The sequence below is a fragment of the Chrysochloris asiatica genome, unplaced genomic scaffold, assembly GCF_000296735.1.
Source record: "Chrysochloris asiatica unplaced genomic scaffold, ChrAsi1.0 scaffold00038, whole genome shotgun sequence".
Classification (NCBI taxonomy): domain Eukaryota; kingdom Metazoa; phylum Chordata; class Mammalia; order Afrosoricida; family Chrysochloridae; genus Chrysochloris; species Chrysochloris asiatica.
In genome coordinates, this window is record NW_006408556.1 from 9,712,739 (window position 1) to 9,736,560 (window position 23,822).

At 41.5% G+C, this 23,822-nt stretch overlaps 1 protein-coding gene across 1 annotated transcript in view; it reads right to left on the bottom strand.

Moving 5' to 3' along the window:
* Positions 1-23,822, bottom strand: part of KIF6 (kinesin family member 6) — a 512,465-nt gene that overhangs the window by 381,235 nt on the left and 107,408 nt on the right. The window contains exons 4-5 of the mRNA XM_006860583.1: positions 18,103-18,250; positions 11,693-11,802 (exon numbers count right to left, since the gene is read on the bottom strand). Of these exons, the coding sequence (XP_006860645.1) occupies positions 11,693-11,802; positions 18,103-18,250 (258 nt within the window). The remainder of the gene's footprint in view (positions 1-11,692; positions 11,803-18,102; positions 18,251-23,822) is intronic.

Here is a 23,822-nt window from a genome sequence, read left to right on the forward strand (position 1 = left end):
TATATTTGATATATAGTATCACTAGTTTTCCCTGCTCTTTCAAATATTCCTTTGTTTTTCTTGATTGCTTATTATTCCAGATAAACTCTAGAATCATTTCTATAATTTCTGAAGTGCTTAAGGCTTTACTTGGACTTGCATTAAATCTATATATTAATTAATACAGGAAGAACAGTATTCATATATTCCATTCAGAACCAGATTCACAGTACTGTATGTGCTTTCCTTCATTTCTCACAGAAAACAAATAAACAAACAAAAAACTGTGCACAAAGGTCTTAAGCATCTCCTGAGTGTGTGTCTTACTTTCTTACTGTAAAAGGGAGCTAGGAGGTATGGTGATTAAGTTTTCAGCAGCTAACCACCGGTGGGAGAGAGATACAAGTTTGTTTCCACAAAACTTTACAGCCTTGGAAACCCTTTGGGGCAGTTCTACCTTCTTTGTCCTATAGGTTACTATGAGTTGGAATTCGACTTGACAATACTGGGTTTGGCTTTGGTTTTGGGAAAACACAGCTATTTTGCTATTTTCTTTCTGAGACGTTGCTAGGGCTTCTTTCTTAGGTTGAGTTGGCTATATACTAAATGATAATGGACACCCAGCCAGCCTGAATAGAACCCATCCCATTTCTGGTTCATAAGAACTAACTTTTAGTTTGTAAAAAGTCCTCAGTTATCTTAGAATTAAATCTGAAAACACTAGGCCAATAACTGCTAAGCCATATATAGGCAAACTGCTATTAAGGTTCAGAGTTTATTCACTGCACTGGACTTGATTTTGACTCATAGTGACCCTAAGTTGTTGTTGTTGTTGTTAAGTGCCCTCAAGTCCGTTTCGACTCATAGCAGCTGGTGGATGTGAACTGCCAACATTGTGGTCAACAGTCCAGTACTCATCCTCCAGCGCCACACCAGGGCTCCTAAAGCCTACAGCACCTGGTATTCCTGGGCAGTACCCCATCCAACCATTTAAGCAGGACTGACCCAAATTAGCTTCTGAGATCTGAGGAGATGAGGCACATTCAGGGTGGCTTGGCCATAGGCAGTGACCCTCGGGTGCAGGGCCAAATTGCTCCATTGGGTTTCTGGGACTATAAATGTTCATAGGAGCAGACAGACTCATTTTTCATGTGGATCACTGACCTTCTCGTTAGTAGCCCAAAACTTAAGCCACGGAGCCACCAGGGCTCCTTCAATTCAGAGTCGGAAGACCCTCATCACTTGGTGCAGATGGCCCTGTAGTAAGACCTCTGCATCTCACTGACCGAGACTGCATTCTCTCTGACTGGCTCAGCATCTTGGCAGTACTGCCAACTCTCTGGGCTAAGTCAGCACTTGGTCTTGCTATATACAGCCAGTAAAATAAACAAATCATTGAGGGTCGTGGGGGCAGAGGCATTGGTGTGAAGAGGGCTGGGTTGAGATATGGTAGGAAATTATTGGTTGATGTAGGCTCCTCCCATAAGACAATTACAACTCTAATCACTTATGGCTGTGTGCTCTGGAGTCAGTTCCGACTCATAGCTACCCTGTACAGGGTTTCGGAGGCTGTAAATCTTTGTGGGAGTAGAAAGCCTCATCTTTCTCCCACGGGACAGCTGGTAGTCTCGAACTGCTGAACTTGCTGTTCGCAGCCCAATTCGTACCCACTACGCTACCAGAGCTCCTTATATGTTGTTGTTTTTCAGGTAGACATACTGGTCTGGCATCATCAAGAGCAGCTACATTTTGCAGAGTCTCTTCAGATGTCCCATGTGCACATTTTCCAACTAAATGGTTTTGATATTGTTAAGTGCTGAGTCTTTTCTGACTCATAGTGACCCTATATAGGGTTTCCTAAGAGCGGCCGGCGAGCTTGAATGACCAACCTTGAGGTCATCTGCAGAACAATGCACTGGACCACAAGGTAAGTTTGAACCACAATGTCAGTGGTTCCGACCCACCAGTCTTTTGTTGCTGTTGTTGTTATGTGCTGTGGAGTGGGTTCCGACTCATAGCGACCCTGTACAGGGTTTCTGAGGCTGTAAATCTTTATGGGAGCAGAAAGCCTCATCTTTCTCCTGCAGGGCAGCTGGTAGTTTCGAACTGCTGACTGTGTGGTTCGCAGCCTGATTTGTAACCACTACGCTACCAGTCTCTTAGGAAACTCTACACACGGTCACTATGAGTTACAACCAACTCAACGGCACTTAACAACAACAGCTCTGTTTGAAAGAAGCCCTAGTAACGTATTGGATTATGAGCTGGGCTGCTAACCATAAGGCCACTACAAGACGCTCCGTGGGAGAAAGATGAGACTTTCTGCTCCTGTAAAGATTTACAGCGTTGGAAGCCCTACATAGGACTTCTGTGAGTAGAGACCCACCCAGAAGCACACAACCATCACGCTCTTTGGAAGGAGCACTGGGAGTGTAGTAGATTATGAGCTGGGCTGTTAACTGCAAGGTTAGAACCATCTCAGTGGCACACAACCACCACCATCACTTTACATCTTTACAGAGATGTTACTGGTCACTTCTGAAAAGATTAAGACAGTGCAGATCACTGGCACCAGAATCACCTGGGATGCTTATTTAAACATATTATAATTTTCTGGGGGTGGAGGCGAAGAAATTTGCATTTTAACAAACATACCAAGTGACACATAATTAAGTTTTGGGCTGCTGGATGATGATGACTCCCATTTTGCCCCTTTCATTTTACTTCCACTGCCACCTACAGGACCATAATAGTCTCCCAGGATGCTCTGTGTCCCTGACCCCAATCTCATCTCTTCCAGTCCTAGGCTTCTACTTACAGACTTTTCTTCCTACAAAGCAGCTCTAACTAAGCTACGCCATTAAATAAGGCTCCAAGGGCTACATTTTGCTTGCCAAAACCTTGTATTCATATCTTTCCAGTCTCAATGTTGTCACCTACTCCCTCACTAGCTTCTATACAAGCAGGTCTATTAGCTGTTACAAAACAAACTCTATGCTGAAAAGAGATGGGGATAAGATTCTTATGATTCAATAGTGAGAATTTGTTATCAGGAGTAATTGCAACTGTCACAACTGTAAAAGTAGAAGTTTTGTAACAAAAACGGCGGAGTAGTTCATCTTACAGTCCAAACACAGAGGACCCTAGGACCATCAAGGGAGAAGAGCACAAGCAGAGTGCAGGACCCTATCCAGAGAAGCAGTGACACCAGACACGGAGGAGGCAGAGATGAGGACATGGAGAGAGGGAGCAGCTGAGGGCTCTGGACTCATGGAAAGAGAGGGATTGGGTGCTGGCAGCCAGGAAGCAGGCTTGCAGAATGTGCCCTTTGGTTGTTTAAATTATTATATATTCCTGAGTGTTTCTCTGAACATATCCCCACCCCCCCAAAACAAAACAGGGAATGTCAGCAAATACTGTTGAATGATGATGCACTGAGAAGATTGTAATCATTGCAATGAAATGATGGTGTAAAGCCGTTGTTCTCCCATGTAAATATCACTCAGTTCACAATAAAAACTTTAAAAAAACAAAAAACCTCTATGCTTCCCAACTTCCCTGCCTTTTTTCCCCCATGAATGCCCCCACTGCCCCAAGTCCTATCCCTTCTGTCAAGCACTATTTCATAGGTCACCTTCTCTAGTAATCTTTTCCTGATCCCCTGGTCTGACGTGATTTCTTTCTTTTGGTATCACTGTCATTCTTTGTGCCTCTCTTACTTGTGTATGAGTTCTATCCAGTCAGCTATGATATCATGAAAGCAGGGCTACGTCAGTAAACCCAGTGACTGGAACAGAGCTGGGTCTCAATAAATGTTTCAGTAAATATGTCTGACTTCATGAGAAGAAGGACTATGCAAAAATCATTTTTGTAACTCATGCAGCACTTAGCAGTGTTAAGGTGTAGTTGTTGCTGTTAGGTGCTGCTGAGTCGGTTCTGACTTATAGCGACCCCAGGTACAACTGAACGAAACATTGCCCAGCCCTGTGCCAACCTCACAGTCTCTGCTTTCTTTGAGTCTGTTGTTGCAGCCACTATGAAAACTATCTCATTGAGGGTCTTCTTTTTCACTGAGCCTCTACTTTACCAAGCTGGGACTGGCCCCTCTGACAACATGTCCAAAGTCTCACCACCCTCCTTTCTAAGGAGCATTTCGGCTGCATCTTCCAAGACAGGTTTGTTCATTCTGGCTGACCACGGTGTAATTAACAGTCTTCACCAACAACCATAATTTAAAGGCGTCGGCTCTTCAGTCTTTCTTAATTATTGCCAGTTTTCTTCTTCATTATCCAATAGGCGTTAAAATGTGTGAGTTAAAATTGACACCTAGCCTTTACTTTTTTCCCCTCCCCTTTGGTGAAAAATTATTTTAAAAGTGCCAAGATTTTAATACTGTAATACTGTAAGCCACAGTCTACTAACTCTTCTGCTCTTTTTTTTTTTTAACTGTAATAACCACGGCAGTCTTTGGAATCTTAAATGTAATACACTTTCTTGTTTAGGAATACTAAAATTACACCAAAGTAAGGTGACTATTTTCCCTAGAGTTAAAACTAACGGACTGTTTTTCTTCTTGAGACATACTTAGATTCTAACTATATTCCATTTATAGCACGTGGCATAAGGATCCTTTTAAAATAAAAGTTCTATTTTTGTTTTAAATTACTAAATACAGAATAGATTTGATACACATATGTACATATGTATGTGTATATAAAAGATATAGCCAAATGCTTTTTTAAATTCAACTTTTAATTTTAAGATAATTGCAGATTCATACCCAGTTGTAAGGAATAGATATCCCATGTACCCATTACCCAACTTCACTCAACGCATCTCCAAAAAAACCTTCTTAAGTATCAAACCAGGACACTGGCTTTGACACCACCCATCGGTCTTACTTAGATGTGCCCACGTTTGCTTGCACTCAGTATGTGTCTGAGTGCCCGTGCTCAGCTCAGCTCTATGTGATTTTACCACATGGCCCGTTCTGGGTATCCATAGCTACAGTCAATATGCAGAACATCCCTCACCAAAAGGACCCCCCTCCTCCCTTCCCTAACCCCTTTCAACCACTAATCTGGTCTCCATTTTGTCACCTCAAGTATATCAGGGTACATAAAAAAGTATTGCTACAAAATCATAGAAACCTTCATTAAAAATACCAAAATCTGACGTGATTGCTTCTCACCATATCCTCCATGTAGGTCTATACACTTCTGAAAGTGGTGTTTCTATCTCTCTAACTCTTCCCTTGGTGTGGCACTGTAGGATCAGGACTGGACTGTGAACCACAAGGTCGGCAGTTCAAATCTACCAGCTGCTTCTTGGAAACCTTATACAGAATCACTGTGAATCGGAACCAACTCGACAGCACTCTTCCACCAAAGAATTCTGTACTGATCAATTCACACCACGTCAAAACAACAGTTTTGGAATCCTCAAGGAACTCATATTGTGTTCCTCTGAAATGTTGTTGTTATATGTCGGCGAGTCAGTTCCAACTCATAGTGACCTTATACCCTATACAGGGTTTCCAAGGAGTGGCTGTTGAGTTTGAATCACCGAGACTCTGAGGTTCAAAATGACCTTGTGGTCCATTGCTTATCCCTCAGCGCCATAGCAGGACTCGACCACACTGAAATGTCAGGGAACAAAAGGAAATCTGAAGAGGCAAGCAAGATCAGGGTGTCCGGTGGATGGATAAGGTTTCCCAGTGCAATTCTCATAGGGCAGTCCTTGCTGAGCAAATGCACTGTTGTGATGCAAAAAAACCCAGGCTTCCTGGGTTTTCTCTTGCCAATGCAGTTTTCAGTTTTCTTAAAACTTCTTCATAGTAAGCTCCTAGGATTAACCTGGTCCTTTGAAAAAAATCTATCAAGATGAGCTGACCTCTCTGCCTTTAATTCAACTGGCCCAGCAGATCCCTCAGAAGCCACTGTTTTGATTGGGCCTTGTTCTCTGAATGTATTGGTCAATCCAAGCTTTGTCCCTGGTTACAATTTGTTCCATAAGATCATTTTCATTAGGTTCTATCTTTCTTAAAAGACTGGTGGAAAGATAAGTTCTTTGAAGGTAGCTGATCTTCTGACAACACTTTTGGCATCCATTGAACCCAAAGCTTGCTGAGGTCAAGAGGCTCACTTAAAACTGAAAATGCCAAACCAATTGAGATCCCATCAGTGGTCAGCAGTTTGAATCCACCAGCAGCTCCCTGGGAGAAAGATGAGGTTTTCAGCTTCCATAAAGGTTTACAGCCTATACAAGCAGGAACTGACTCAATGATACACAATCGTCCTCCTCCAAAAAAAAGGAGGCATAGTGGATGTGAGAAGAGCATCCAGTAGTGATCATTGGAGACCTATATTGCTCAGTCATTAATTATTACCCATGGCTAATACTGTGCAACCCCCAAATGACCGGGAGTTTGAATTTACATAGTTAAACGCCTTACAAGAAACTGGAAGAGTTCCGATGAGTGTCTTACAATTTTTCTTCACATGGATGATTGCAAGAGGGAACCAAGGTCAACAGACATTTTGCCTACTATTTTTGGAAGGCATTCAGAGTGTCTGGGGCTTTCTACTTTACAACAATGAAATAAGTCAACCAGATAAGACAGGATTTTAGAATTAGAGCTTGTCCTGGTTCTAGTGTATGTGAAGCTAGGTTAACAGAGAGGATTCTTAATCGAATCTAAGTACATCAATGGTGACATTGTATTATAAAGAATTATTTCACTTTTCTTTATCTTCTTTCTCTTTTGGGGGTGCTAGCTTGTTGGACATATCGGCATCGCAACAGAGGTCACTTTTGATGTGTGTCAGGGAACTCATTGTCCAATAAGTTGCTGTTGTCGTTAGGTGCTGTCAAATTGGCTTTGACCCATAGGACCCTATACAAAACAGAACGAAACACTGCCCGGTCATCCTCACAACTACTGCCACAGTGCCAATCCATCTAGCTGGATTCTCCATCAAGAGGGCAAAGCTCTTAAAGAAGGATCAGTAACTAAAAAGGTCTGCAGCTTCCTGGGGTTCCAGAGGTAGGGAGAGGAGGGGCAAAAAGGGAGAGCACAGGGCATTTTCAGTGCAAGGAAGCTCTTCTGTAGGATAATACAGTGGTGGGCACCTGAGATTATGCGTTTGTCAAAATCCACAGAAATGTCTGACACAAAGACATTTTTGTCTGACACAAAGACTATATTGTCAACTATGGACTCTAGTTAATAATAATGCACCAATAATGGTTCATCAATTATAACAAATGCACCACATTAATGCACGTTGTTAGTAATAGCAGAAGCAGTGTGCTAAGGGAAAAGGGAGCATATTCAAATTCTCTGTATTTTTTGTTCAATTTTTCTGTACATCTATAACTGCTCTAAAAAACAAAGTCTATTTTTAAAGACGAAGAAAGAAAAATAAAGAAAGTTAGCAACATCTGTTGAGACAAGCTGACCATTGTTAACTGAATCCTGGTGCGACGCTGTATCTAGAATAAGCACTGGACCGAAAGGTTGAACAGCAAGGCGGGCAGTTCAAAACCACTAACCACACCTGGGAAACCCTATACAGGGTTGCTATGAGTCAGACCTGACTCGACAGCACTTAACCAACAGGTAAGTGGGAAATTCGAGGAGCTCTGGTAGCGTAGTGGTTACGAATAGGGCTGCTAACCTCAGGGTCAGCAGTTCAAAACTACCAGCTGTTCTGCAGGAGAAAGATGAGGCTTTCTGCTCCCATAAAGATCGACAACCTCGGAAACCCTGTACAGAGTCGCTATGAGTCAGAGCCGACTCCACGGCACATAACTACCAACCCCACCAAGTGAAAAGTTCTGAGGACACAGACTGAATTAGGTATTGCCTTTTCTTTTATGGAAGGAGGGCCTTAAAAAACATCTAATCACTTCTTACTCTTGCGTGAAAGGGAGATGAGTCACCAAATATGGCTTGACTTGTGAAGCCCACCACTGAACTCTAGACATTGGAGGTTGGAAGACCAATACCAACATTTAACAGACAAAATGAAATCCACAAAAGTGCAAGAATGTAGGTAAGAGAGCAGGGTTGGGACTGGAACCTGAATTTCCTGCTTTCTAATCCAGTGCCCTTTGTACAGTAAGTCACAGGGTTACAAATGTCCTGTGTACGGAGAACTTAGATGTGCTCTTCCCCACTGCTGTCAAGTAGACAAGAGTACAACTGCTGTCAATCTTCCCAGAAGCCAACTGTCACATCTGTCTCCTGTGGAGCAGCTGGTGGGTTCAAACTGCCAATCTCTTGGTCATTAGTCAACTGTTTTAATAACTTAACAAGCCCTCACTGCCATCCAGTCGATTTCATAGTGACTCTGTATCGGGTTTCTGAGATTGTAAATCTCTACAGGAGCAGAGAGTCTCATCTTTCTCCCAAGGAGTGGCCAGTGCGTTTGAAACACCAACCTTGTGGTTAGCAGTGCAACGCCTACCCACAATGCCACTAAGGCTCCTAGGTGGTGATGGTGGTTGTGTGCCCTAGGTTTGTTCCCTTCACTTGACCTTCCATGTTATGTAAATCTAACTTCACTTTGAAACAAATGAACCAATTCCTACTAGAAACAATTCTTCATCACAAAGACCTTCACTTGCTTTGAGTACGGTTTTTAAATCCTTGAAAAGGCTTTTTTCTTTACCCAAAAAACTCACTGCCTTTGAGTAAACTGGCTCACAGCGACCCCATATAAGGTTTCCAAGACTGTAAATTTTTACAGGAGCAGAGAGCGTCATCTTTCTCCTGAGTTGCCACTGGTGGTTTTGAACTGCTGACCTGCCAATTTGCAGCCCAATTCCTAACCCAAAGCTCTATCATCGTTCATTTTTATCTAAATAAAATAAGTCTAAATAAGAACGGTATGTACCTATTCCAACTTACCTACAAAGTTGACTTAAAGACACTCTTAGAAATGGATCTAGTTTGTAACCAAGAGACTGCCTACCTGTATGAGGCAGCTTCAAAAAGTTCATGGGAAAAGTCCCATTATCTTTTAATTCCATTTTTCCATATTACACTACTCTCTTAAAATTCAGTGTTCTCTCATCTCATTCTAAGGTCTTCCCATAATAATACCCAAACCAAACCACTGCTGTTGAGTTGATCCATCTCATAGCAACCCTACAGTATAAAGAAGAACTATTTCATAGGGTTTTTCCATGGTTGTAAATCTTTATGGAAACAGACTACCACATCTTTCACCCAGAGTGGGCTGGTGGGTTCGAACCACCAATCTTCCGGTTAGCGACCAGTTGCTTTAGCCAAGGTACCACCAGGGCTTCTTCCCGTAGTAAACTTGTACCCGAGCACATTCATTGGACTCAGATTCATTGAGTCCACACCCTCTGTTCTTCTCCCTTTATATTTAGTCTTTCAACGAGTCTACTTACTAATGCAACAGATCATTCTAAATGTATATTGAGTACTTACTATGGTGTAGGCAGTAGAAAGACTACCAAACCTAGCCAAGCATACGTCCTACTTCTGAAGAATTTATTTAGATATAGTATTCTTAGATCCAAAGTTATATATATATAATGCCTCATCACCATTCAATTAAGTTTTCTAATGGAAATCTCTTTTTTTGGTCCTTAATTGGCAAGGCCCACATGCAAATATCTTGAAAGCATTTCTACTACTCTGACTTGAAAGTGAGAGTATTTGGTTTTTAATCTTCGCTCTATCATTTGCCAATTATTTTTGAAACCTAGGGTAAATCGTACTTCTCTGGGCTTAATATCTTCAGTCAGTAAAAGTAGGAAAGTGTCGATCTTCTGTGAACCACCTTCCTTTACAAAACTAAGCACAGTCTATTTATTTTATTTCATTTCATTCTGTGCCTTTCTCTTGGTTTTCTATCTCCTCTGCCTTGCTCATCATACCTATGGTGAATCTCTGGATCTTAAGTGAAGAGGTGATGAAAATAATTTTAAGCAAGATTTAGTGTAGCTATATATAGGTTAAACTAGAAGCTAGAAAGTAATTCAGAAGCCTTTTAGAATAAAGGAGTCCTTGGGTGATACATGTTTGGTACTTTGAATATGCTGTCAGAAGGGACCAATTCCTGGAGAAGGACACCATGCTTGGTAAAGCGGAGGATCAGTGAAAATAAAGATGATCTCCAGTAAGATGGACTGACACAGTGGGTTCAAACATTACAATTGTGAGGGCCAGGCAGTGTTTTGTTCTGTTGTGCATAGGGTCACTGTGAGTGGGAACCAACCGGATAGCACCTAACAGCAGACACAAATAGGGGGTGCACTTAAATGCTCAGCTGCTGACCTAAAAGTTGGAGATTTGGGTCCAGCCAGGAGCACTTAGGAAGAAAAGTCTGGCAATCTGGAAATTTGGAAAACCCAATGGAGCACAGGTACTACTCTAATACACAATGAGTGCTGTAAGTCAGAATCAACTCCATGGCAATTGGTTAGGATTTTTAAATTTTAGGATTAACATTTTAAACTAAAAGTCTGTTATTTAAGTTCCTACAAATGGTGGTTTCAACCTCCCTTACTGCTTTTATTTCCCACGCCTCCCTAACACACAGTCTTTCCCTACCATTCCTTCATGTCTTTAACATTGCTGCTCCTGGCCTCCTATGCAGAGAGTTTTACTTTTTGGCCAACCCAATTCTAATTGTTTCATTAAGGCCGATTTCTTTAGTGGAGTCAGTAATCTTCCCTTTCTTTTAATTCCTATACAAATAATCAGAGTCCACACAATAAGCCTCTTACCTAATTCCATCTCATTAATATCATAAGTGGAATAGAAGGCAGAGTATGCAAAAATTCTCAACCAGCATTAATGATTACAAATATAAAAATGGGTATGTTATGTATTGCATTTTCTTTATTATTTTGTATTTCTCTGCATACCAAAATAAGCCACTGTTTATTGATTTTTGGGGTAGAGGATTCATCTGTATTTTTAAAATTATTTTAGAAGGTTTAAGAAGAAGAGTATTAAAATAGGTTTTCTAGCTCTGGGCAACTTCTGATGTCTGAAGAAGATATCTGGATAAAAGCATATGAACTGTCATTAATTAATATACAGGGGGCTTCAAAAGGTTTATGGAAAATGGAATTGGAAGGTAATGGAAATTTTCCACAAACTTTTTGAAGCCATGTCGTGTGGCTAGTTTTGGCAAATATTCAAGAGTAATGCTATATAAATGTTGCTAGTGTAGCTTAACCATTGATGAGTAATAGTCTCTGAAGAGACTATTTTTCAGTCATGAAACGAATGTCAATGTTAGTGTTAATAAGCTGAGCAGCATTTGAAGGAAAACTTCAGATTTTACTTTCTCCCTTTTAGAATCTCTAATTGCTGCTTGAACTCTGATTCGAATACCTTCTTCAGAGGAAGACCACAATTAGAGGAGTAAACGGGCTTCATGTGGCAACAGTAAAGTGGTACTGTCCTATGCCATCAATCTACTCAATATTGTTCTCACTTGTACCGACTCCAGAAGAGAGTTTCCCAAGAAATGAGTTTCAGGCTATCACTACTGTCCATTTGTCATAACCAGGGTAAAAAAAATCCATTATATTACAAAAAGATCCTATTCTCCAGTGTTTGCTAATTATGACTGAGACCAGAAACATACAAAGTTTCAAAGAAAACAACTGAAGGGAACATCTGAAAGCAATTTTCCCCATTCTTTGTTGTTTTGAGACTCACGGCAAATCTTCCAAACTGGAGGCTTCATGTCTTGGATCCAATAGATCATAACCACATTCATTGTAGATTTCCAAATAGGAAATGTGTGTTGTATATATTTTGCTGCTGTCCTGATTGGAAAAGGGAAAGACATTGTTTAATGGCTATAAATAACAATTCAGTTTAGAGGAAGATGAACACATTTATCACTGTAGCTTCCTCATTGTTTCTTTCCTTTTCTCTGTGACGTTGTATGGTTTACATTTTCAGTTCGTGACACTTTCAAGCTGCAAGTTACCATATGCATAAATCTTTTTTTTTTTAATTCCAATAGCCAACACCCATGATTACAAGAAACCTCAGTCTGTTATTTTTCATTTGTTCCATGTTATGCATAAAAAGTCAATATATGCTTACAATGAACCAACTTGTTTGCAGAATTGCATACTACACCATTTTTGCTTTCTAGATTCAAGAAGGTGGGTTTACTATAAAGAAATAAGTTTACATTTTGTGAATAGTCTTCATAAAAGAACACAGATCGCCACTTTAATTTTAAAACTACAGTAACTAAATAGTGTCCATCTTTAATCAAAATTCTTTCTTTAGTTTTCTAATATTCAGAGAAATAACGATGGAAGAGCATTCCAGGGTACAGAAAATAGTTTAAATAAGTTAGGCAAGAGTAAAAATGGATATTAATTGCTCTGTTGGGTTATTTTTCTTGGTCCAAGTAGGCAAATCAGGAACACAGGGCTATTGGCTAGACAGAGGTGTTTTCTATGGGTCATTGCGGGCATGTAATAACATAGGCAACAATGTAATGGGGCTAAATAAAGGTTAAGGTGACAGGTCCTTGTCTCAGTTCCTCCAACAGACAAAAGGGACCCACCCACTCCTTGTCAGACAAAATAAATCTGGAACTTTTATTCAGCTTTTGAGAAATTTCTGGGCTCAGCTATTAGCACATGCAGACACACAAAAACACCTTTTTCCTCCTGAACTACAAATGCTCCCATCTCTGCAAATTTCATCCTGTTCCTCCCTAGAGAACAGTACAGTGGCATTTATTGCAAGAAGGCTGGCAGGCGGTCATAGTGGCAACTAATGCAGAGGATTTACTTAGGCTGATTCCTGATTGATTCCCACCTGGATTCGAGACCACCAATTCAACAGGTGCTGTTCAGGAGAGAGGAACAAGTCATCGAGAACAGAGGCCTGCAAATCCAAAGATACAGCCCTGCTCTCACCAGTTGGGAACCCTTACCATGTCACATGCCTTACTTCCTACACCCTTAAAGTGAGAAAGCTGGATAATGAATCCCTAGGTGTTCCTCAAGTTTAAATAAATATGACCAATATTATCTACAACTAATAGTGTTGTTGTGGTTAAGTGCTGTTGAGTCCGTTCCAATTCATAGTGACCCTGCACAGGGTTTCTGAGGCTGTTCACCTTTGTAGGAGCAGAAACCCTCATTTTTCTCTCATGGAGCTGTTCAAATGGCCAGCCTTGTGGCTGGCAGTCCAGTGCTTACCTTACGGAGTCATCATCCTCCCCACTAATAATATTACCATTAGTAATACGACTCTCTGATTTTAACAAACCACCTACATATGTTGCCATAGCATGTTGTTGTGCTTGTTAAGTGCCATTGAGTGGGCTCCCACTCACAGAGACCTTATGTAGGGTTTCCAGGAAGTGGCAGGTGGATTGGAACCGTCAACCTTATCGTTAGGAGTCTAGTACTTATCCTACAGCGCTACACCAGGACTCCATACAACAAAGTAAATGTGGGATGAAGACAACTGTCATACAGCACATGACTATAACACAGCACTGAAACCACAGCTGAAATTCCATGTCCTGGTATTCTGTTTGGGTGGCAACGTGACCTGAAGCTCTGCTGAACACATTTCTATCAATGAAACACTGGAAATCCTGCAGGCCTGCATGAACAATGATTGCTTATCTTGACCAATGGCCTGTGACTTACATTGTTGTTAAATAACGACCCTGTAGAGGGTTTCCAAGGAGCGACTTGTGAGCTTGAGCCACCAACCTTGCAGTTCAAGCTGACTTTGCAGTCTAGAGCATTAACCCGCAGCAGCATCATTTAAGAAAACACAACAACTAGGGGGGAGGCTTGCAGGGTGTGCCTTTTGGTTGTTTGGATGATTGTATAGCCCTGAATGTATGTTTGGATGATTGTATAGCCCAGAATAGATGCAGGTACTGCTGAATGATGAAGCATGGAGGTGACTGTAACCATGGCAATGAAACGAAATACGATAGGGTGAATGTAAAGCTGATGTTTTCCCATGTAAACGATCACATAACTCACAATAAAACATTAAAAACAACAACAACAACAAAAACCCAGAGGTAATAGACGTAAATACTGCTGAATGATGAAGCATGGAGGGGACTGTAACCATGGCAATGAAACGAAATACTATAGGGCGAATGTAATCCTGATGTTCTCCCATGTAAACTATCACTCAATTCACAATAAAACAATAAAAAAAAAAACACCCCAAAAACACAACAAAATGATGGGAGCTGTAACTCGGCTGAGAGCAGTATCAAAGACAACATACTTTCTGTGACTGTTACTCCAGAATGTTTCCAAAGACATCCCATGAAATGCTCCTGGAAAAAGGGAATTCTAAAAGGAGCTCTGGTAGCATAGTGGTTATGAATCGGGCTGCAAACCTCAAGGTCAGCAGTTGGAAACTACCAGCTGTTCCACGGAAAAAAGATGAGATGTCCTGCTCCCGTAAAGATTTACAGCCCCGGAAACCCTGTACAGAGTCGCTGTGAGTTGGAACCGACTCCACGGCACATAGCAGCAGCAGGAGTAATATGGTATGGTGCTGTGGGCTAATGTGTCAGACTGCAAAGTCATTTGAACTGCAAGGTCGGTGGTTCAAGCTCACCAGCTGCTCCTTGGAAACCCTATACAGGATCGCTATAGATCGGAATCGACTCGACAGCACTTAACAACAACAATATACATTATGGAGTCCTGGTGTGGCATTGTGGGTTAATGCGTCAGATTGCAAAGCCGTTTGAACTGTAAGGTCGGCAGTTCAAGTTCACCAGCTGCTCCTTGGAAACCCTATACAGGGTCACTATGGGTCAGAACTGACTCAATGGCACTTAACACCACCAACAACAATATATACTAAATCCCTGTCCTGAATATTCTCAGTGCACGTCAAAGGTCCAACAAGGGCATTCTCTATCAACATCATGATTTCCTGCCCAATGCAAGCATTTCTAAAACATCAGTTTTGAGCTGATCCTAGCTTCAGAAAGAAATAGCGCTTTGAAAACTGGATCTGCCATTTGTAACTGAGTGTGCTTGTACCCTTATCCTCAGTTGTTTGATCATGAAAATGGGGATAATAACCCATAACTTGCAGAACGGACTGAGAAATAAGGTTCTGTGAGTCTCTGGGTAATACACTCAGATGCTACCCAAATGACTGGAGATTTGAGTCTAGTGAGAAGTGCCTCAGAGGAATGGCGTGGCAATCTGCTTCCAAAAACCAGCCACTGAAAACCCTGTGAAGTGCAGTTCTACTTTGACCTAATGGGTCACCGTGAGTCAAATCTGACTCAATGGCAAATGGTTTACTTCAAACCCTAAAAGACTGTGTGACCCATAACAGGCAGCAGCAAATGGTTGCTGTTGCTGTTGATGCTGTTAGTATTATTCCTGAAAGCCTCCATAAGGCGAAGGTTTGAATACAGAAGGCGAAAGAAAGGCTGAAAGAAAGGCCAACTTGCATGTCAGTCTGCAATGGCGACCCTGTCTTCTTTCAGAAATTAGAAGCAATCATAAAAACTCAGGAAAATGGTTGGTCCACTGCTCTGAGAGGACGGGAATAATACCTTTGGCTCCCCCAGCTTCTGCATTTTCTAGACTTTTATTGGAAGACACACTTAAAATTCACTGAGCTATGTGGCAAAGCTACCTTTTCCTTCTTATTGCTTTTTCGTGTTTAGGACTGCCAGACAGTAATGTAACACACATGTTTCCTGCAGACAGCCTTTTCTTCTGCCCCAAAACAAGTTTGAACCTCACAATACTCAAAAGTAATGAGCAGTGATTCCTAAAGTAAATGGTATCAATTTTCTTCTCTTGAAACCATTGAAAATGTGCTCCTATCAGACTCACATACATTTCAGGCCCAGTATTATCTTGAAGTAAACACTTGACATATGTCAAATATTCCCGATTAGAATTCTAGAGCACTCCTTGTGTCCCTCTCAGGTTGTCAGCTGGGGTCTCTGAGTAGCAGCCTGCCTTTTCCAGCTATACAACATGGACAGACTTTCGGATACTTGCCACGTTGCTTCTGACTTGTTTCATCACAGTTAAGTTGGATTCTAATGAATGTGCTGTGCGCGGTTGTGGAAAGCTATCCACTTAGGAAGAGTTTCCCTGGCTCTCAATTGTTCTGATGGGCTCTCTCCAAGCCCAGGAAGTTATTTAGTATCTTTCAGAATGAAAGGGGGTTTAGACTAATGCCAATGACAAACAGCTTTAAAACAACGAACCTAACAGATGGTCAGTATTTAGGAGAGTAACCAAAAACGAAATTTAAAAAGGGACAAGTAAAATACTTTCCATTGGGAAAGGTTTGGTTTTATTCAGTGAAATTTAATTGGGGGAGAAGTGACTTCATTTGCTCTGAAAGTTCAAAGGCTTCCCTGAATCAGTCAGTAATCATTTGGCAGATCCTACTCATTGCCATCCGGTTGATTCTGACTCATAGAAGAACTACTCTGTAGGGTTTCTGAGACTATAAATCTTTCTCTCGAAGAGCAGTCAGTGGGATTGAACCAAGATCTTGTAATTAGCAGCCCAATGGTTAACCCACTGTGTCACTAGAACACTTTCACATGCAGACATACGGGTACTAATGACTGTAGTAATCACTATCATGGATTGAGCATCTATGGTGTACCCAAAAGTGGATGATATCTTTGACTACAGCATGTTCAGTCCTCAGAGAAACCCCACAAGACTGAAGCATTAAATAACAGTCCCAAAGTCACATTGTGTAAGTAGTACACCTTCTCAGTACCATGTCTGCCTGCACCAACTTCAACCATCTTCCCCAGACAACAGACTTCCATATTAGTCCCCAACAGCAAAAACTATTGAACATTGTATTCCCTGTTTGTGGAATCTGAGAATAAAACAAAACAGATAATTTCTGAAATAAATGAGCAAATGAAAGAAGGGCTTTGGAGCCAACATATACACTACACTCGAGTCTTTTACAAATTTTCTGGCATGCAGGGTTGGCATGCTTGAGCCAGGGAGAGATGAGCTGAACTAATGGCTAATTACTACTTTATGGATGGAAATTAGAAGTATGCAGATCTCAGCGATTTCTTTTCCTCTTTTCCAACTCAAAATGCAAACAGCTCAGAGTTGAGAATTCTGAGGTGACTGTTACACTGACCTAGTTAGAATATTTGTTATACGGATTAGAACAACCAAAGGCTTGTTGGAACTAGTAGGCACACTGGAAATCCTCTAGTAAAATGCAGTCCCTGCTTTCACAGAGAGGAAAACAGAGACCCAGAGAATTTCAGTGACTCACTGTAGAGAATTCATTCACATGCAATGAGAAAACGAAGCCAGTCTGAGATACAGAGCCTGCAGATGCAGTGGTTAAAAAAACAACAACAAAAAAAACCCCACAAAAATAAAAGCAAAACCAAAGACTATGGCATCAGACCAACCTGAGATGGTACTCCACATCAGGTCCTTATACAACACGGACCCAAGAAGGACACTTAGCCTGGAACTCAAATGCTGTATCTATAAAACACAGCTATGTGTAATGTGTATCTATCTCATTCATTGTATTAAGTGCTGCATTCAATGCTGAAAAAGGAGCAGGTACTTGTAGGCACTCAATAAGTTATGCATGTAATACAGCTATGGAACTCCTCTTTAAGGTAATATTAATTTCTGTAGGAGTTTTACTCTAGTGAGCCTCTGGATTTCGATGAAAAGCATGAAAAGGGAACAATCATATTATCCTATTCAGTGCTTAATAGCTAAAGAAAGCTCTGTTTGGCAAACAGCTATTCCTCGGATTCCTAATGAGGACTGTAAGACATTAAGTGGTAAAAGGTGTCATATGCTCCTTTCCCCTTGTGGGTGTATCAGAAGGAATGCCCCCTGAACCTTTGCTGAAACAGCAGCCCTTAATGAGAAGCACCTTCTTAATTTCCACTTCATCAGCAAAATCCCAAACTTTACTTAAATGTAAAAGCTGGAGCTATTTCACAGTAATTCTTCCTCTTTTAGGTACAATATAATAAAATGTCATGATAAATTTCCTAACTACTGTAAATTTCTGCTGACTATATTAAATATAAAAATGAACTTAAAGCGTCATACCTTTTGTAACTGCTCAAAAATGTAAGATAATGTCCTTGGGATAATGCCTCTATCGCTGTATCGTTCCGCTCCGCCAGTGATGGTAAATGTCTTCCCGCTGCCCGTTTGTCCATATGCAAAGATGGTACCGTTGTAACCTGCCAGAACACTGCAGTAGAGAAATGGCGCACTTGTAACATCCAAAGGGGTGATTGCATTTGTATTCCATGGCTTATACTCTAACAAACAGTCTTATTTGTTGTTTTTGTTATTAAGTGCCAACCAATCGGTTCCAACACATGTCCATCACGTATAGGGTTTCCAAGGAGCAACTGGTGGATTCGGACCACCAACCTTCCAGTAAGCAGTCTAGTGTTTATCCTGCAGCACCACACCAGGACTCTGACAGTCTTCTCAAGCACTAGTAAAAAGACACCATTCTGTAAGAATAAGGAGCTCTGGTAGCATAGTGGTTACAAGTCGGGCTGCTAACCTCAAGCTGGTAGTAGTGGGAGGTGCTGGGGAAACATGTCTCTACTCTGGCACCTGGTACCTCGTGTGATGAATACACACAGCAGTGGATTCCTCCTAGACCACAAGCCTCACACTCTTTGCCACTATGTACTCTGTAATGTAATTCACTATTCAACAACAAGCGTCACTGGAATCCTCTAAGAGTTCTTCTCCTCATCGTTCCTGGAATGAATGACTGTTTGGGATGATGCTGGTCCAGATGTGCTCCTCAGCCCTGCGGTGCAGACTTGGATTTGATGGTGGTCTTCAGAACCCTGGACCGCCTCAGGCTTTGTAGACCACTATCATTTAGAAAGGCTTTGAAAAATGAGCATGACATGATGCAGACTTTCAAAAGTGAGTCTTTTATCTATACTGTAAGAAACAGCAAACTAGGGCAGCTTCACTTTCTTCTTTTGTGATACAAGTGGCTCCTTGATCTCAGATGTTCTCATCAAACCAGCTGTGGTGACGTCAGCTAATGGTACCCACGTTGTGATCAACTTTTTGATAGATGGCACCTCAGAGAACCACCTCTTTCTGTACCCGATGAGATTCCTGCTCTACTACTTCTGCTGAAATGCTGTCCTGCTGTTCTCGATACATTTCATTATGCTTTTGTGTCTGCATGTTAAATGAACTAGTGCCATGATGCCACCTCAAAACATAGAGGTTTTGGGTAGAACTCACTATGCAGTGGTTAGTTAAATCCTCAGCCATTTATGCAAATTCAAAATGAACAATAATATCTTTGGTAATCAATTAATGACTCTTCTGTTATGTAGGTATAGTTGGTGATTGCTCTTGTTGTTAAGAGTTAGGGGTTCCGACCCATAGTGACCCTGCACAGGGTTTCCGAGGCTGCAAATATTTACGGGAGCAGAAAGCCTCATCTTTCTCCCACGGAACAGCTGGTAGTTTCGAACTGCCGACTTTGAGGTTAGCAGCTCAAGCTGCTACCACTACGCGACCAGAGCTCCTTTAGTTGGTGATTACAAAGGTCTTAATAAGTAAAAAAAAAAAAAAAAAAATTAAACCTCTCAAAAAAGGAGAGTTGAGCCACACAGTAGAAAACTATTTTATTCACTACCCTATTCACTACCTTATTAAGACCTAGTTGGTGATTACAAAGGTCTTAATAAGGTAGTGAATAGGGTAATGAATAAAATAGGATTTCTACTGTGTGGCTCAACTCTCCTTTTTTGAGAGGTTTAATTTTTTTTTTTTTTTCTATGCATCTACACATGGAGACAACAACACACTGTTGAAATGGTCCACCTGTAAGATGTTGGAACCACCATGATGAAGATATGATCTGGGTGGTCGCAGAATCTTTCTCCTAAACAGAATTTGTCACCAATGATGTAGCAATGCCCCATTCTCCACATCAATCAGATATATGATATTGCTTGGTCATAAATGATTTAGGTAAATGAATTAAGCATCAAACCTTAAATGCTTATTGCTTTTTGATTGGGAACGTTCTAAAACATATTAGGCATTCCCTGATTTAAAAAGAAAAACATACAGAGCATGTGGTAGCATTTTCCTTATGGCTTAGACACAGTCTACACACAACGTGTGTACAGAAGCATGCTGCAACATGTTGTTTGATAACTTTTTACACTGAAATCTTCCTTCTCACTCTCAGCTGTCTGAGTATCCCTGCCTCTAACATGAGCTCCTCTTCAAAGCCAGATGGCAAGGTTTCATAACCCGCTGTATAAAATACACAGATACAGGTTCCGCCCATACACATCACCATGGCTATTTATTTATTACATTTCTACAGTTTGAAAAATTAGATTGAGGAATATAAACAGGAAACATTTTTCTCCAGTATCGTCCTACAGTAGGAGCTCTGGTAGCGTAGTGGTTATGAGTCGGGCTGCGAGCCACAAGGTCAGCAGTTTGAAACTACCAGCGGTTCCACGGGAGAAAGATGAGGCGGTCTGCTCTCATAAAGATTTACAGCCTCGGAAACCCTGTGTAGGGTCGCTATGAGTAGGAACCGACTCCACGGCACATAACAACAACAAATCTTCCTACAGTACCCCACAATTATAACCTAATGTAGTGCCCTCTCTCCATGGGGCACTCGGCGTTTTCATGGGCTTCTAGTTTCATATGCCCTAAAAGGTTAATGCGCTTGACTGCAAAGTCAGTTTGAACCTCAAGGTTGGTGGTTCAAGTTCACCAGTCACGCCTCGGAAACCCTATACAGGGTTGCTATAGGTCGGAACTGACTCTGAGGCATTTAACAACAACAAAAAGGAAAATACTCTGATGAAAAATAAAGGAAGAGGAGTGATAGAGTATGAAACTCAGAAAATCCACTATTCCCTTAAAATAGTGAGAGAACACTGACAAAAATGGTCAAAATCAAGGTTTTCAGAAATTATCCTGGAATTTTTCCAAAGGCTCCCAACAAGCTAGGAAGTGTTTACTTAAGAAAAATGATCGACGAGCTAAGCCCTACATCGTTCAGCAAACTACTGTGAACCCGGATGGAGAACTGGTCGGCCAGTAGCCAGGCAACATCTGGGGACTCATGGGCTCAGAGTCAGTGACACAGCCACAGAGGTCTAGAGTGGAGAGTGGGGCGGTCAGCCGATAAAAGAGGCCAGACAGACGTAAGAACACCCACACTTGCAGACTATGCCCATTTGACTGGACTTCAATGACTGGATAAACAGAGCTCAACTCTAAGAAGAAAGAAGAGGAAAAAAGCATCATCTGATACAATTCATTTATACACCTATAAATGCAGTAGCTCAAAAGAGGAAACAAGTCCCTGCTGCAAGAACTATACCCACCCTCTCCACACAAAGGGTAGACAGGGATGGGCAACTTGGACATTGGCTACCCAAAATGGGGGGAGGGATACAAAGGCAAGAAGTGACTGGCTTACAAGCTTTCAAGAGGGAACCTAGATCCAGAGGGCGTGGAGGAAGGTAGAGTCTCCAGTGAGTGGTGTCCAGCCTGTCCAGGAAGGGCTGATGAAACGAAATACAGATGGGTCTCTTGTGATACAATAGTGAATAATTGTTATCAGGACTGATTGTGAGAGTTGGAAATCTAAAGATGGACATTTTGTAGCAAAGAGGGGAGTGATTAATTTATCAGTCTAGGAGCGGAGGACCCTGGGACCATTAATGGAGAAGAGCGAAGAGCGGAATCCTACCCAGAGAGGCAATGAGGCCTGGGATGGAGACAGAGAAGACAACGTCAAGAGATGGTGGGGCTGGGGGCTCGGGAGATGGAAAGGGGCTGAGGACTATGGTGGTGGTGGTGGTGGTGCAGGTTTACAGGGTACATCCCTTGGTTGGGTGAGGATGCATGGACAGGATGATAACTATGCCAACGAAATGATGGATGATGGAATGAATGTAAAGCTGATGTTCTCCCATGTAGACTATCACACAATTCACAATAAAACATTAAAAAAAAAAAAATCGAATCTCAGTAAAAAAAGTGAATTTTGTGGCGTTCTGATGATTCCTCTTTCCCTTGTTCAATGGCAGTCGTGTACAACAAAAACCTACCAAAATCCAAGCCACTGCCGTCAAGTCGATTCTGATTCACAGTGACCCTAAAGGACAGGGTAGAACTGCTCCATAGGGTTTTCAAGTCTGTCCATCTTTACAGAAGACGATAGCCTCATCTTTCTCCCAGGAGACAGTTGCTGGGTTAGAAGTGCTGATCTTCTGGTTAGCAGCACTTAACCCACAGCACCAGCAGGGCTCCCTCTCCAGACTACAACCACAGCAGCTATGAAAATCAGCAGCTTAGCAACCTAATAGTCTTTTCAGTCCCAGCAGCCACAGGAGTGGGCAGAACAGGCTATGAGCCCCTCAAAAGCCCCACAGAATTTTTACACGATTTGATCTCTCTGGCAATGCTCTGGAAAAGGCCCAGTCACAGAACTTGTCTTTTGTGTTGGATCTGACTCCACTGATTCAGTGCAAATAGCCTTATACTCAGGGAGTTTGTGGCAAACAGTCAGTAGCTGTTTAACCTCACAGCTGCTTGAGGCTGCAATATCAGTGAGGCACATAGGATGCTGACCAAAAATTTAAAACAAAAATATTCAGAATGAGATATCTGTCAGGGGCTTTAAAAACCTCTACCATATCCTGGGACTCTAAAAGACCACGCCAATGTGCAGGGTTATGCACATGCCAAGGAGAGACTAAGAACGTCCTTACACATCACACCTGGCTTGACGTTGAGGCTCTCTGTACAAGAAGAAAGTGAAGGCTAAGGCAGAAGTTTCCAATTGCCAGAGAGGTTAAGGAACACAGAGGTGTTCTCAAACACACACAGAGCCCTTCATCTAATTTTGGGAGACAGACTGGCTCAAGTCATTTAAGTAAGTAACTGTCCAATTATTATCTGACTACCGTGATAACTGAGCATTGATCCCAGAGAACATACACAGCAAAGAATACCAATTCTGTGGAATCAGTCCAAGATAGTCACAGCAGTAGCAGGAGCAACCGCACATCTTGAAAAACTGGGGATCTTACTTCCAAAGTCGCCACATCACATTAGCTAAAATGCCCAGTGTTCAACAATAACAGCAACTACAACAAAATGAAACACACCAAAAAACAAGAACATACTGCCCACTCACAGGTGGTCAGGGACTCAACAGAAACAGTCCCATGGAAAAGACTTTTGACAAAATCCAACACTCTTTCATGATAAATACACTCAACAAGATACACATAGAGGGGAAATTCCTCATCTTTATAAACGGCATTTATAAAAACTCACAACCAACATCAGACTCTATGGAGAATAACATCAGGAAAAAGGCAAGGATGCCTGCTTTAACCACTGATATTCAACACTGTACTGGAAGTTGTAGCCAGAGCAATTAGGTAGGAAAAAGTAACACAATATCTTTTCACAACTGACATAATCTTAGAAGACCCCAAATAATCTATGTGGCAGTTACTAGAGGTAATAAATGAATTCAGCCAAGTGTCAACACACAAGGTAAAACACAATAATCAGTACTTGGGTTTTCACATACCAGCAATGAACAATCTGAACCAGAAATTAAGGAAACAATCCCATTTATAAAAGCATTTCAGAAAATAAACATCTTTCTCAGAATCAGGCTGCTAACATAAGGTCAGCAGTTTGAAACAAACTACCAGCGGCTCCGTGGGAAAAAGATGAGGTGTTCTGTTCCCATAAAGATTTACAGCCTCGGAAAC